Source organism: Pollachius pollachius (genome assembly GCF_949987615.1).
Source record: "Pollachius pollachius genome assembly, chromosome: 8".
Taxonomy (NCBI): domain Eukaryota; kingdom Metazoa; phylum Chordata; class Actinopteri; order Gadiformes; family Gadidae; genus Pollachius; species Pollachius pollachius.
In genome coordinates, this window is record NC_136941.1 from 18468774 (window position 1) to 18483563 (window position 14790).

A 14790-nucleotide genomic window follows, 5' to 3' on the forward strand; every position below is an offset into this window, starting at 1 on the left:
ATACTGTAAAAAGCTCACTTTGAAATCACAATGATAAATGTACAAAACAATAGACATCTCGTATAAATGTTATGGTTTTCGGTAGAGGCTTAGACGTTTTTTTTGTGAGTTTTTAGATTCATGGATAAAAACGTAACTTGAAGATTCAGTATTTCCTGAGGTTTATGGGTTCCCCCTTTGAAGGCCAGGAGAGGGGAATGGCTTTTATGTTACCAAGGAGAGATTACAACACGTCAAAGTGAACACCACCCAGGTGAGTGGTCTCACCTTGCGACACGGGCCCAACAATACATTATTCAGAGAAATTCATGATGGATTCTATCCCAAAGGGTTAGTTTAACAATTAACTATTTTCCTGACCACAATGTCTTCAGATATTAGTTTTACTAATGTAGCTGACTTGATAAATACTAAACGGTCCACTTTGAGATGTCGTGAAGCTCCCCTTTACTTAAGACTTGACAGTTTGAGGTGCTTAGCCACCACCGATCCCAGTCGTAACGGCCCACTCCGACCGCAAAGGGTCAAAGGTCAAAGTGGTCACATCTGCATTGGATTCAACTATAAAAGTAAATATGAAAAAAAAATGTACGCAGATTGTGGCAACGGTGAGAAATAAAAAACAGAGAAAAAAGCAAGTTGTAAAACTGTACATGTAAACATCACACTTTCACTGAGTCCAAAACCAGAGGGGGAATTACGAAGCTTCACACTGGAATATACCCCTTGCACAAAGCTACAATCTCTTTTCAGTGCAGGGGAGGTGACAAATAAAATCATATAAATAACAATAACAAAAATCTTACAGAGCACCACCAAATAAAGTCATAACAGGCAAGGGTTTAAAAAACCACTTAGATTTTTTCAAAACAGTGCTGTACTCACAGGAAAATGAAATGTTTCAAACATGTCTTTTTTTATCACTCTTTGTACAGCTATACAGTACATTTATCTGACCACTTGAGCAATCCACAAACTACCAGGGCAATTTTCATTAACATCAATACGTTACATTTTCCAGTCAATACAAAGATAAATTCGATTGGCCATTACAAAAAAAGAAGTCTACCAGGGGTTTGGTCCTCCTCGTTCACAGTAACTCCAGCACAGACCCACATGTTCGTTCTCCGTGTAGACCCAAAGACATCGATACAAATCTGCAAGCAAAAATATTGAGGGGACGAGAGCTTTGGAGAGACGGCAGTAAGAGTTGACGGATGATGCGGAACCACCGCGCACGAGCTTCACTTTTAGCATTGCGTGTAGAAAAATGCGTGGGAGAGCCATCGTGCGGTTGCCATGGCTACTGTAATAGCTGGTTAACACGAAGCAGTTGGAGGACAAAAAAGGAAGACGTCTGTGGGGACCAGGGTGGCAAGTTCAGAAACTCCATGTTTTTTTCTACTGTGTGTTAATTACTTTCCATTTTGAATCTACAAATGCAAAAAAAAGAGAACATAAACTGAAACAGATAATAAAGTGGTTATTTTTTTCTGTGCCCAAATGTACTTCTATATCAATAGACACAGTTGCACACAGATTCAAATGGTCCAGTGTGCTACCTGTCCAGGAGATTCTGGACTGGAACAGATATTCCAAATGAGGTAAAGACACACCTCACTGTATTGTGTTACCTTAATCCTGAGCTATAAAGTGCTTACAAACTTGCAATAGATAATATAGTTGACAATTAAAATGTAATGTGGTCCAATTGATAATGGGGTCGTGATATCTGCTTTGCATTAGGCTTTGTGTAACAAATGACAGGCCTAATATCATTGCGTGACATCAACATATGCATGGGCAGCGATAAACTGGTCATGTATTACAAATGCTAGCTGATATGGTTGGGATTTGTAATAAATACAGAAATATAATCGCCAAAGCAACAAGGCGTGGGCCAGGTTCGCTGTTTGATGAAGAGACTTTGTTTCGTTTGGAATGTTTCCGACCACTGAATCACTTCACAGGTTCACTCACACACATTCACTACAAAATAGCTATGAAAGGGTCACTCCATTTCACACAATCCAACAAAGGTGTTAATGCTAACACTTACATCAAAGGGTAAAAACAAAGAAATGTTAAATAAAATACACAACAGAACCACATTTACGTACACCAACACGGCTGCGTTTGTGCTGAGTCCTCCACTGATTCGACCAGTAAAGTCAAGTGTCTTTTCTGAGACTGTGCTCTCGGTCTGGCTATGGGTATACTCTGTGTGCTCTCTGATCTCCAACACACACACACACACACACACACACAAACCCACACAAGGGCGCACACACACACACACACACACACACGCAAACACCCTTGCGGCAATGTTGTCAGCGTAAACTGTGATGTGATTACATCTTTTTCAAAGATTGTCTTTTGCTTTTTTTTTAACAGTATTTTGTTTTCATCATGACAGGAGTGTGGAAATGTAGGGATGTGGTAACAAAGAAAAGATCATCAATGTTGTGGAAAAAAAAGATGGGTTAAATATATATATATATATATATATATATATATATATATATATATATATATATATATATATATATATATATATAAGGATGAGAGAGGCGAGCTAGCAGCGTAATGCATTTCGTTCTGCACAACCTCATGCTAGCGGCTGCCTCCCTAGATGGCTACATGTAAGCTCAACGCGCCATTAGAAAAAAACAAGAAAACTATTTTCACTGAACAATCTCTGCACAAAATGACCCGAAAAATCTCTAGAGTAAAAAAAAGACGTTCAACAATAAATCACAATTTTTTTTTTTAACCAGGTCCCTTTTCTTAGTCACGCCTGAACGATTGGTTTCAGTCGATAAAAGTGTCTCAGACATGAGGTTGGAGATAAAGATCAGTGCTCACAACAAAAAGAAACAACAACATTGAAATCGGCTACAATGCTGCATGGGATAAATCGTTGTACTTCTTTAACAGTGGAAACAGGAGAAGAAAGTGGCATTGTACCCCCTGCTTTCCTCCCCATTAACTCTCCCCGAAAGCTCTCAGACTAAAGAACAGCAGATTGATAAAGTCACTCTATTTTTCCTTCTTCTTGTGATTCTTTTACTGATTATCTCAAATATTGCACCTTTTCTCTGAACGTTGACTAATCAATATTTCAATCTCCTTTTCCCTGACAGGTGTCTGCATGACTTAGTTTGCATACCCAGGCTTTGTCAAAGCTTCAATACTTCCTGTATGTCGAGTGGTGGTAAAACGACCATGGTAATACTACCCCCCAGAACACCAACCAAAAGGATAGTCATGATAACAAATACACAACCACTCATCATAAGACACCGGAATAGAAGAGGAGAAAGAGATTCCATGAAAGTTAATTGATTTGTTTGAGATTTGTCATTTGAAAGACAGAAACGGATTATGTCCCAAGTGAAAGATGTCTGATATATTTTCTAAATTCCACCTCTCCTTGTGTTTCTGCGTTTTCTTTTGTGTGTTTACACGTCAACACATCCAGGCCATTGAGGTTTGCAGTTCAGCGGCAGTTTGCCATATCTGTAGCAGCAATAAATGTAAGTAGTTTTACGATGCCATTTTACCCCCAAATTGTACACACTTTAGGGAATCTGGTACTTTGTAATCAGCAGATAATTGTCCAGATCCAGTGATCCAGGTAGATCACTGCATCTCTACTGGGTTAACGGGCACTAATTGATTTAAGATTAAGACCTGAGAAGGAGGGGAATAGAGATGGGATGTGAATTAGCTGGAAAAGATGATAGGTTTGAGATAATGTGGCACTAAGGTCAAACTTAACTGAATGCATAACGTAAACAGATATATTTCAATCCTTGGATAAATTTCTTTCAAATACAAAACATCAATTAGGTAAAGGAACCGCTCCTACAGGACCGATTGTGCGCTGTAGTTTGTACCCTTGTACGTTTTGTGCCTTCGTAAAGGAATTCATAGTCTTCCCCCCGCCCTCCAACCATGTGACTTGAGAGTGATGCAGACAGACAGCCTCGGAGAGAAGGTGTTGGCACGGTGTAGCCTAGCTTAGCTTGGCTAAGCTTAGCCTAGCCTAGCCTAGCTCAGGCTCAGTTCTGCTGCAGGATGAGGTTCTCCAGCTCGTCCGCGGAGCGCAGCAGGAAGGCAGCGGACTCCCTGTAGCCGGCGATGAGCTGCCTCACCGCCGTGACCTCTGGGGGGCTGAGCTGGGCCGAGGCCCCGCCCCCGCCCCCACCCTGGCCGTGGCTGTTGGAGCTCGAGGAGGAGCAGTTTGGGGTCACAGACTTCATACTCAGATCTGTGGGGCCTTTGGTTGGGGGAGGGACAGTTCAGAGAACAGAGAAAGGGAGAAGGAGAGAGAAGGAGAGAGTTGAGGGAGAGAGGGTTAGAGAAGATAGCAACCAATATAGTTTCATAGCAGTCGACAAGGAAAGCGAACATCTTCTGTAATCATTTGTCTTTGCTCTTCTTTCTCCTTTATGTATCGTGGTGAATGAACCCATAATAATCCATTCTATATAATTTGCACTACATTGGGTACTAGCAGAATGGATTCTACATTTAAACAACAAGAGCTTGGTTTACCGTTTGTGATTGCAGCAGGGCTGGTCTGCTGGTTGGCGCTGGCCGCTGCGAAGCCCCGGACGTTGTAGTTGAGGCCTCCGTTGGTGTAGAGCAGGTCCTGGGCATAGGCCGAGGCGGCGGTGGAGAAGCTGGTCGGGGGGGCCGGCTCTCTGGAGGCAGGCTTCTCCAGGCTGGCCGGCTCCTCCTTCAACACAAACCATACACAACTTTGCTTTAATTCATGTGGAACGCTGCAAGCACGTAAAACTAATTTGAAAAACCCCCGAAGATTGGTGTGAATCGTGAACCGAGGCTATTCATAGGTCTCCTCGATCCGCTCATCAATGCCAGTCGATTCAAAGCAGTTCCTGCCAAGATGTTTACCGTGGGTTGATAGACATCCAGGCGCATCCTCTTGGCAGCGTTGCGGGTTTCGCTCTCGCAGGCGGCAGCGAGGATGTTTTCCGCCATGGCAGAAGTGAGGTGAGGAGGTGTCGGTCGTATCTGGTAACGCACGGCACATCGTTTAGGATTTATGAAAAGTATGAAACATGTCATGATTAGTATGAGAATATGGTGCACTACAATGTTTGCAAAGAAAGTGTGGAACTTGGAGTTTGCCTTCACCTCAAAACCGCCTTTCTTCATGCGCCGGCAAGACTTGAGGTAGGTGCGGATGCGCTTGCGCGAGCGCTCTTGGAACTCTGGGAACTGGCGGCTGCAGGACTCGATGATGGCCTGGATCTTCTCCTTGGGCTGCTTGGAGATAGGTACCATGCGGTCCAGGTTCTCGTCCACAAACAGCCGCACAAACATCTGAGAGCAGGGGCGGAAGAGAGCATTAGAGACGGTGGAGGATGTGTGTGTGTGTGTGTGTGTGTGTGTGTGTGTGTGTGTGTGTGTGTGTGTGTGTGTGTGTGCGTGTGTGTGTGTGTGTGTGTGTGTGGGGGGGGGGGATGTGGGGGAGGGAGGGGGGGTAGGGGTGTCAAAGCTGTAAGTATTATAGCATATAGAATATAGCAAATATATGGCAATAATGGCACTAAATAGGATGCAAAATACACTGAAACACTGATATCTGATCACATGAATAAATTCAGAACACAATCACAAAATAGTATGCTATAGAATTTCAACTACTGATATATTTTATGAACACTGAAAAAAGCAGTGCTTTATTGTTATAAACGACATTTGAATACATATAATATAATAACATGAAACAAAGTTCCACTCATGATAATCAGCCTATGAACACAGTGCTGAAGACTTAGAGATGAAGGAGGAGGAGGGGTCTCACATTGAAGGCTTTCAGGCGCTCAGGGTCCATCCCCTCGGCGTCGTTGATCCGGTCGCTGTCGTCGTGGTCGTCGTGGTCATCGTCATCGTCGTCCATGGCCTGGGCGCGGCCCGAAGACAGGTCCTCTGCACTCATGCTGAGCTCCGTCTTCACAGAGTCATAGCTCCCTGAGCTGTAGGGGGGGGACTGCACACACACACACACACACACACACACACACACACACAAACACAAACACACAGTAGATACATGACTGTGGAGTAGCGCTGTACAAAACGAATCGGCATCGATTCAGTGTTATATAATATATGTATAAAAATATATATAATAGATGCTCTTTTTTTTATAAAGGCATGTTCTTTCAAACTTACATTTCTAAATCACATATACACACATGCATACATACATGCATGCATACAATGCAATCCAACATTGAGGCCAGAACCAGGCAGCACACAGCTGAGGCACATGTATATCAAATAAACAAAGACTTGCTTCTAGATATTAGTAAAATGCACTATCAAAAATAGATATGGATGTCTAGTAAATCATCCATTTTCCAACATATCAACAAGCCATTGTAATGCTCCATCATAAAAATGGCTCGCTGTAAACAACCCTCCACTGAATATGAGGTCATTCATAACACAATGCTTTGTGTCCCTACCTTGTTGTTGTTGTTGTTGTTGTGCTCCGCCTTGACGGGGTACTTCCTGTTGGGGTCGGTGGGGTAGGAGGAGGGCGGGGGGCTCCCTGGGGGCAGAAGCCTCTCGCTCAGGTTGACGGGCTGCTGGTCCTCTGAGGAGGACGAGGAGGAGGTGGTGCTGAAGTCCAGGGGGACGCTCACCCCGTTCTCCGTCACCTCCCCGTAAGGGGCCCCGCCATCTGGGGGGTTCCCAGCCGCGGCCGGGACCTCGGGGGACGCCAGGGCCGGCAGCCCGTTGGCGCTACCGCTCTCTGACGAGTCATCCTCTGAACCGAGAGAGGAGGAGGAGGAGGAGGAGGAGGAGGAAGGAGAATGAGTATGCCTGCTTGTGGTGTGTGTGTATGTGTGCGGAGGATTCAGGGGCCGGTAACAGTCAAGTGATTTGTTGTGTTTACTCAAGCATGTCTCTGCCGTGGTAACCAACAACAATGATGGTGTTTTAGTGGAGAGGATGTTTTTCGTGGCGTAACGTACTCCTGCTCACTGTGTTTGTGCAGGAAATCTGTATCGGGGTCAACTGTCAAGACTGATAGAAATAAGAGGAACAAGGGGGGGTGGGGGGTTAAACAGTGAGGAAGTAACGAGGGGGGACGGACACCCATTGGGGGAGGGATCAGGGAACTGTTCCTGGTGAGTAATACCTGAGTCAATATTTGTCTGACCTTTGTTTGATTTGTGATAAATCCATAGTCACCACCACCCTTTTTCACTAGAATGTAGAAAGTGCTGTTTTTGCCTCCCCCATTTTAAGTTTTTTCTATTGTAATGTGTAATCTGCTGAGGCTATTATGGGGGTTGTGTTGTCCTACTTGACTAAGCCCTCTATCCTGAGAGGCAGGCTGTTCGTGGGCAGTAGCAGAGGCAGTAGTGGGCCCACCCGGCTGCCCGGAGTGGATTTGTTTGGGATTAGGACTCTAAGAGGGACCACCAATCTGTGCTCTTTTCATAACCACCGTGAATACATCTGATTCAACCCACCCGAGACACACCTACTACACTTGAAAATGAACGAATACATAAACAAAGGAACTCTCTATAAAATAACACTCAATAAATGAAGGTCCGAAAACAAGAACATAACAACAACAAGAACTATAATGACGGTCCCAGCGCCCATCTTACCCTCCTCCTCCTTTATGTTGGCCGACGGGCTGGGGACCCTCTCTCCACTGGGGGAGGTGAGATCAGGCACTGGGGGCTGCTCAGCTGGGACCCACACCGGCTCTGCTGTGTCCATGTCCTCGCTGCTCACAGAGGTGTCATCCTAAGGCCAAACGCAGGCAGTGAGCAGAACAGCAGAACCTCAGCTTGCGTCACTATCAACGACACTAATACATTGTAGTTGTCTTTGTGTGTATTTCTATTATTATTATCCGTTTTTTCTGTTGGATGGTATTCCCTTGGTACTTTCTTAATGAAGCTCTGTGTAACCTGTGCTAAGAGCTGTTAGGATTGTTATTGTTATTTTTGTTAATGTCATTTTTTGAGCCCACACATTATAATGTGGGATCAGAGTGTAGAGTTCATGTATCTCCCACTCCTACTTGTTTCCATCCCAGATGAGGAAGGAAAGGAAGAAGACAAAATATAAGACTGTTGCTATTTTCTTTGTTGCAGCACACAGGCCTACAAACTGTGTAAGGACAATGTCCTTTCATTTTTGAGTTTTCATTCTGAACTGAACTCATGTAAAAGCATATGTCTGGAAGGCACTGCTATTTCTAACTCCACACAGCCGAGAGGGGACCAATAGATGATCATCGTAGCATAACATAAACACAAAGACATGGCCAAATGAGACACATATAGGCTGCTACCATCAGGCTGCCTTGGCCTACAATTAGCTAACAAGCAACCACATAACTTTCTCATCCCAATGTTGGCTTAAGGATCATTTGGGGAATAACTGCTCTTGTCTGATGTGATGCCTAATTAATGTCTAGGAATGAAGACTCATCCAAGCAGAGCTGTCCTCGTGTATAACTTGAACCTATGTGTAATGAGAGCACATCAGAACTATATGCGCTCATCTCATTCCCTCACACGAGTGCACAAATAGGACTGTCCTTCTGGGATTACGCAGCCCTCTGCAAGGATTTTTGAGGGGACCAAAACACTTGGTGACAGCTCTATTAGGTACCAAGCCAGCCATGTTGTTAAGAGAGAGGGAGGGCAAGAGAGAGAGAGAGAGAGAGAGAGAGAGAGAGAGAGAGAGAGAGAGAGAGAGAGAGAGACAGAGACAGAGACAGAGAGAGACAGAGACAGAGAGAGAGAGTGGGAAGAGAGAGAGAGAGAGAGAGAGAGAGAGAGAGGTGATGTGGTATTGGGGATGGGGGCGGGGGTAATTATACATAATATGTATATAGCATTAAATAACATGTTTGTGGAGTTGCTTCCAATAGCGATAACGAGATTGGATGTTTTCTTCTTCTGTTTTTTGTTTACCAAAACACAACTCGAATCCCATCAGTAGTATATCGAAATCTACAGAGAATCACCGTGATAATGACAAGTATTATAATTTAACATACTTTGGGGATTTTCTTTTTAATATATATATTTATATAGGCCTTTGTATAATTGATGAGAATTTCCTAACAACCCTATATGAAGGGAGATGAGCAAAAGCCTACGAAATAGGTTTATTGATACAGAGAACTGAACAAAACCGAACCATCAGCTCTTTTAAATAGAATTTAGGAGTAAATCATGATAACATTATTATTTAAGGCTTTACAGCGTTCAAGAATTTAAGTATTCCCGTCACACCACACACAAAATCTTAGCTCTAGACACTTCTTACATTCTGTTCGCAAGGTTGGATTACTCACCCTCAAATAGTAGGCCTAACCGGCATTGTTTTGGTCAATTAATTTTCAAAAGAGTTGACATAAATATCGCGATGCTTTGTTTATTTTGCTCAAGTTATTTCTACCGCTTTTATTCATCAGATGCTCGTATAATCTGTCAATGGTGTGGAGGGGCGGGGCCACATTCTGACGTCATGCGCTACAGCAGGTCGAATAATCCCAATCCCTGCTTCAGTGTTTGACTCCTCCCACAAACTCATTGGACTATTTCCCACAAGGCCTATTGTTTATAATAGTAGGCCTATAATTAGATGCAGACAGAAAAGTGTTCATATATTTAATAAGCAAGAATTTAGTTTTTTTTAAGAAAATGTAGTTCTTACCCTTTCGTTGTTAGACATGCACTGTAATTTCATTTGTTTCAGGTAGGTGGCAGTAAGGGGCATGTTGTAATCGATGAGGTCCGGGACTAGTGATGTTGGTCGATCATTTTCTGCAAAGAAATTAAAATGAAGGAATTAAAACAACGTTGAGAAACACCCTGTTCCACTTGAAATTAATGATTCATCCTGGTGATATGATCTCGGAAAATACTCTACTTTCTGTGAGATGTATCCAATATAAGCGCTTTAAATAAAAGGAGTAGGCCTCTTGTTTCATTATTTTTACAATTTGACCCTTAATAACACCACATCAGTTAAATCGCTTCCAAAAGGTTCGCCATCAGAAAGGGCTGAGCATGAGTCCAATGTTATTTAGGCCGTCCTCCTCTAGCCTACCACTAGAGGGACTATATGATCAGTCTTCGAGCGATCCAAATCTTTGTTCTGTTCAGGTTATCATTCATATTCATATTTCATTTTCAAATATCAAGTTAGGTCCTCAAAGTAATTGTATTGGAGAGGACGACCCAACAATTAAGAAAACAATGTATCATCAGACTAGGTTCATTGCTGTATTGGGATGCAATTATAATGTTACGGATGAAATATATATATTTTATATTATTGTCTGCTACTTGTTACAAGATGTAGTATTACAATAGTGTTATTATTGTATTTTTAAATCATTGTCCTCTGATTGAATGCCAGGCCACCTGTCGTAACAGTCTAGTAGCAGACAGTAGAGACTGTAGCTGTGTAGTTGAAGGCTTTCTGAGCTAATGGTGCCCTCACCTTTGAACTCTGCTGTGCTGGGGTTGATGTGCATCCTCTTCTGACACTCTCCACAGCTCATTAGAAAGCGCGTCACCGCCTCTCTGGGCAGGAAGGCATAGGTCTCCGCTATCTGTGGTGTTAGAGGAGAAACAGGCAGCTCAACGGCAAACCGCAATCTTGTGTGTTTCATTTTGTTTTTTGTGTGTGTGTGTCACATGTTGTCCTGGTAATCTTATGACGTTTCCTTCTATGTTTTTTGTTGTTGTTGTGAAACTTGAGAAGTGAAGGTGGCTGTTTCAGTGGCTGTATTTTTATCAGAGCGAACAGAATCAGGGTCCTCTTCCCCTCCCCTCCTCTTCTACTCCCTCTCCTTCTGCACCAATTCTTCCTTCTCCTCCTCCCCCTCTTCTTACTCCTCCTCCCCTCCTTCTCCACCAACCCTTCCGTCTCCTCCTCCCCCTCTTCTTCCTCCTCCCCCTCCTCCTCTCTCCTTATGGCCACACATGCTCCTGTTCAGCTCACATTCTCACTGCGTTACTTTCTGTACTTTCCTGGCCATGTCAGAGAACATAACTAGTATTAATATAGTATTCTCCTATCATGTTTGTCTCTTTTCTTTTCCTCCATTTACAGGTGCATCTGACAAATCCATCTCCTCTATTTCTGTCTTCATCCCTCTCACTCTCAGTATCTCTCTTTTTCTCCTCTCTGTTCATCCCTCCCGCTCTCTCTCGCTCTCTCTCTCTCTCTCTCGCTCTCTCTCGCTCTCTCTCTCTCTTCCTCTCTCTTCCCGCCTTCTCTCTCCCTCCCCCCTCTCTCTCCGTCTCTCCCCCCCCCTTTCTCTCTCTCTCTCTATCTCTCTCTCTCTCTCTCTTCCTCTGTCCCTCTCCCTCTCTCTCTCCCTCTCTCTCTCTCTCTCTCTCTCCCTCTCTCTCTCTCCCTCTCTCTCTCTCTCTCTCCCTCTTCCTCTCTCTCTCCCTCTCTCTCTCCCTCTCTCTCTCCCTCTTCCTCTCTCTCTCCCTCTCTCCCTCTTCCTCTCTCTCTCCCTCTCTCTCTCTCCCTCTTCCTCTCTCTCTCCCTCTCTCTCCCTCTCTCTCTCCCTCTCTCTCTCTCTCCCTCTTCCTCTCTCTCTCCCTCTCTCCCTCTTCCTCTCTCTCTCCCTCTCTCCCTCTTCCTCTCTCTCTCCCTCTCTCTCTCTCCCTCTCTCTCTCTCTCTCTCTCTCTCCCTCTCTCTCTCCCTCTCTCTCTCTCTCCCTCTCCCTCTCTCCCTCTTCCTCTCTCTCTCCCTCTCTCTCTCTCCTCTCTCTCTCTCTCTCTCTCTCTCTCTCTCTCTCTCTCTCTCTCCCTCCCTCACGCTCTAGCTCCCTTCTCTGTTCATCTCTGGCCCCACGCCCCCTCTGGCGTTTCCCTGTAAAAACGCGACCTTCACGTGACCATGCCGAGGCAGCAGGGGTGCCCCCCCATCACCCACCAACCCCCACCCCTCTCCCATCGCCCCCTCCTCCACCCCCTTCACCCCGTCCACCCCTCCACCCGACCCCTCGAGGCAGCGGAGGGAGGGAAAAGGCCACCCAGAGGAGTGTGTCTGCTCCCCCAGAAGGCCACGGTGACAGCTCCATATTATGCCCTGGCCCAGCAGTGCTGCCTCCTCAAAGGGCTGCCGTCCTATGTGACGTGACAGGACCGCTCCACGGGCACAGGGGGGCGCGGGGACGAGGAACAGAGCTCTCTGGTGGCGGTGGCTGCAGTCCCAGGGGGGGGTGTGCAGGACGGAAGAACCACCGCTGGTTGGTCCCGCTCGGGCCCGGCCCCTCCCCGAACGCGACCGGGTAAACACGCGGCAGAGCGCGGCGCTCGCCCCAGACACAAAGAGCCCTGGGTTTAGTGTGTCCCGTGTCACTCGGTGCGGAGGAGGGCAGGACACCGGGGGGGCAGGAGGAGCCCCCCTGGCGGTGCAGCGGGAAGCGCCGGGGAGGGGAGAGGGGGTGGGGAGAGAGGGGGGAGCAGGATGGGGGGGGGGGGTTTGCCTTTGTTCCCCTGGCTTCCGTCATGTGCAGAGAGATGGAGGGTTTGGCTGTGTGATAATGTGCCGTGTTTGGTACAATTTGTTTTAGCTTTTGTGTGCATGATGCCAGGACTTGCTGCCTAGGCTAGGATATGTTTGGTCTTTGTTGGGAGATGTTAGTGGGAATCCTAGAATTGGAAACCGAAGCGCAAGACCAAAAAAACGGGGGGATTGGCCTTTTCAGTTAACACTGGATCAGGGATCCCGGGCCAAATGGGTTTATTAACATCAAATAAAAGCTTTCCATACCTAGCCAGGGAACTAGGACTGTGAAATATCGAGTCATGGGCATGTGGGATTAACGTTTAATATTAATACCTAAAATATAATATAATAACCAAACGAAGTGAAGAAGTCTAAGGAACTGAAAATGCTTTTGTAACAGAATTTTGATTGCTCCAGGGAAATGCCTCGTAACCTGGGGGCAGCCTGTGAGTGAACACACGTGTGCCCTTTGTCCCGTCTCTGGTTCAGCAGGAACTGTTCGCTCCTATCCAACGCCCCGGCCGTTTCCTCACCGCTTTGTAGGTCTTCTTCTGGCCAGCGTGCTTGGGCGCCCGGCCGGGGTCGGCCCCCATCTCCACGTGCATGGCGTAGATGATGTCGAAGAAGTCCTCCACCACCGCCACACGCTTCAGGGATGAGTTCTCCTGAGCCGAGGCCCCGTCCGAACACTGAGCACACAGAGAGAGAGAGAGAGAGGGGAGGGGAGGGGGGTTCAGCATCCTGTTCTGCCCGATGAGACAAACGAGACGCAACCGTACATGCGGGTTCCATCCTATTGGTTATCACCGTCATGAGACCTGCCCAGGGAGGGTTATGAAGGCCTGTGAGTCACAGGTCACGTGATCACGGACAACCATGTGAACACACACGCTGTCCTGAGCCACCACTCTGCGCTGGGGAGGAGGGAGCAACTCAACGTTCGGTTGTGTGTGTTCCCGGCCTGGTACAGGCACCCCCTCGCTCTCTCTCCCGACCGGAAAACTTTGAACATTCCTCCTGTTCGCCGGAGCAGCCGCAGCTGCAGGCGGAGACGGTCGTGCCCTGACTAACACGACAGCCATCTCCACGCCACATCAGCCATGTTTAAAAATAACACCACCCGACACGGCACAAGACCATCAGCCCCTCCTCACAGCACCTCTAGCAGGCATCCTGCCTCCCGTACCGCTGACCCTGTCGCCATAGAAACTGCCACCGATCTCTCCCGGGCAGGTGTGCAGGGCAGAGGGTCATGTGACACGCCACGGAACTGGAATTGCTAGGACAACGGCCACCCTCCACGCACCACATGGGGCTTTGTTTCATTTGCTCTCTCTCTCTCTCTCTCTCTCTCTCTCTCTCTCTCTCTCTCTCTCTCTCTTTCTCTCTCTCTCTCTCTATCCCACTCTCCCCCTCTCTCCATCTCTCTATCCCCCTCTCTCTCTCTTTCTTTCTCTCTCTACCTTCTTGTTGTGTCTCCCTCTCTCCCCCTCACTCTCTGAATAACTCTAGATTTTCCCAAACAAGTTTTCTTTCATCATCTCATACGATTTGTCACAGCAAACGCTTTGCCGGTCCTAATCTTTTAACCTAGATGCGGGCCACCACAACTACATTTTTGCAATTACCGTTATTTCAACCGTGACGTATTTCCAAGGAGGTGAAATCAAACAAATTGATTCTCTGCATTTGATGAGATCTGGATCTCATGTGTACCACTGCGATGGGATGCCTGACATTCACCAGATAGACAGGTTGGAGGTGGGCCCTTATGATGCCAGCATTTCCCAGCCAACCAAAGGGATGGAGTTCAAAAAGTTGTCCCCTGGCACTGTGGAATCACACTTTATGACCTCTTTGACATTTAGGCTGTGTTCCTGGGATGTGATGACATTTCCCATCCCCTCTACTCCTCTCCTTCATCCTCTTCCTCTTCCTATGTAGGACCGGCCCTCTCCCCGCCTCCCCGTCTTCATCCCTCCACCTCCGTCCCGTTCTTCTCTCCCTCTCCCCCTCGCGCTGCTCCTGCTCTCCCGAGTGCGAGGTAATGATCGTTGCCATGGCAACTAAAACCAGCTCACAGAGCGGGTTTGTTTTAATCCGGCCCTCCCTCTCTCTCTCTCTCTTCCTCTCTCTTGCACTCCCGCCCTCCCCCCCCCCTGTCTCCGTATAGCCACTCTACCTGTCAGCATGGTCTAAATTTGATGATAATAAATGAAATAAGA

The 14790-nt window shown here is 46.5% G+C and overlaps 1 protein-coding gene across 1 annotated transcript in view; it reads right to left on the reverse strand.

Annotated features, from left to right (window-relative positions):
• Nucleotides 1-4067: 4067 nt before the first annotated feature.
• The window catches only part of nol4la (nucleolar protein 4-like a), a gene marked incomplete at both ends in the record, with an annotated part of 20206 nt that continues 9483 nt past the window's right edge, over nucleotides 4068-14790 (reverse strand). Inside the window, 10 exons of the mRNA XM_079741227.1 lie at nucleotides 4068-4285; nucleotides 4564-4747; nucleotides 4927-5046; nucleotides 5170-5358; nucleotides 5843-6028; nucleotides 6510-6814; nucleotides 7671-7812; nucleotides 9742-9851; nucleotides 10534-10645; nucleotides 13099-13254. Coding sequence (XP_079597353.1) covers nucleotides 4068-4285; nucleotides 4564-4747; nucleotides 4927-5046; nucleotides 5170-5358; nucleotides 5843-6028; nucleotides 6510-6814; nucleotides 7671-7812; nucleotides 9742-9851; nucleotides 10534-10645; nucleotides 13099-13254 — 1722 coding nt within the window. The remainder of the gene's footprint in view (nucleotides 4286-4563; nucleotides 4748-4926; nucleotides 5047-5169; nucleotides 5359-5842; nucleotides 6029-6509; nucleotides 6815-7670; nucleotides 7813-9741; nucleotides 9852-10533; nucleotides 10646-13098; nucleotides 13255-14790) is intronic.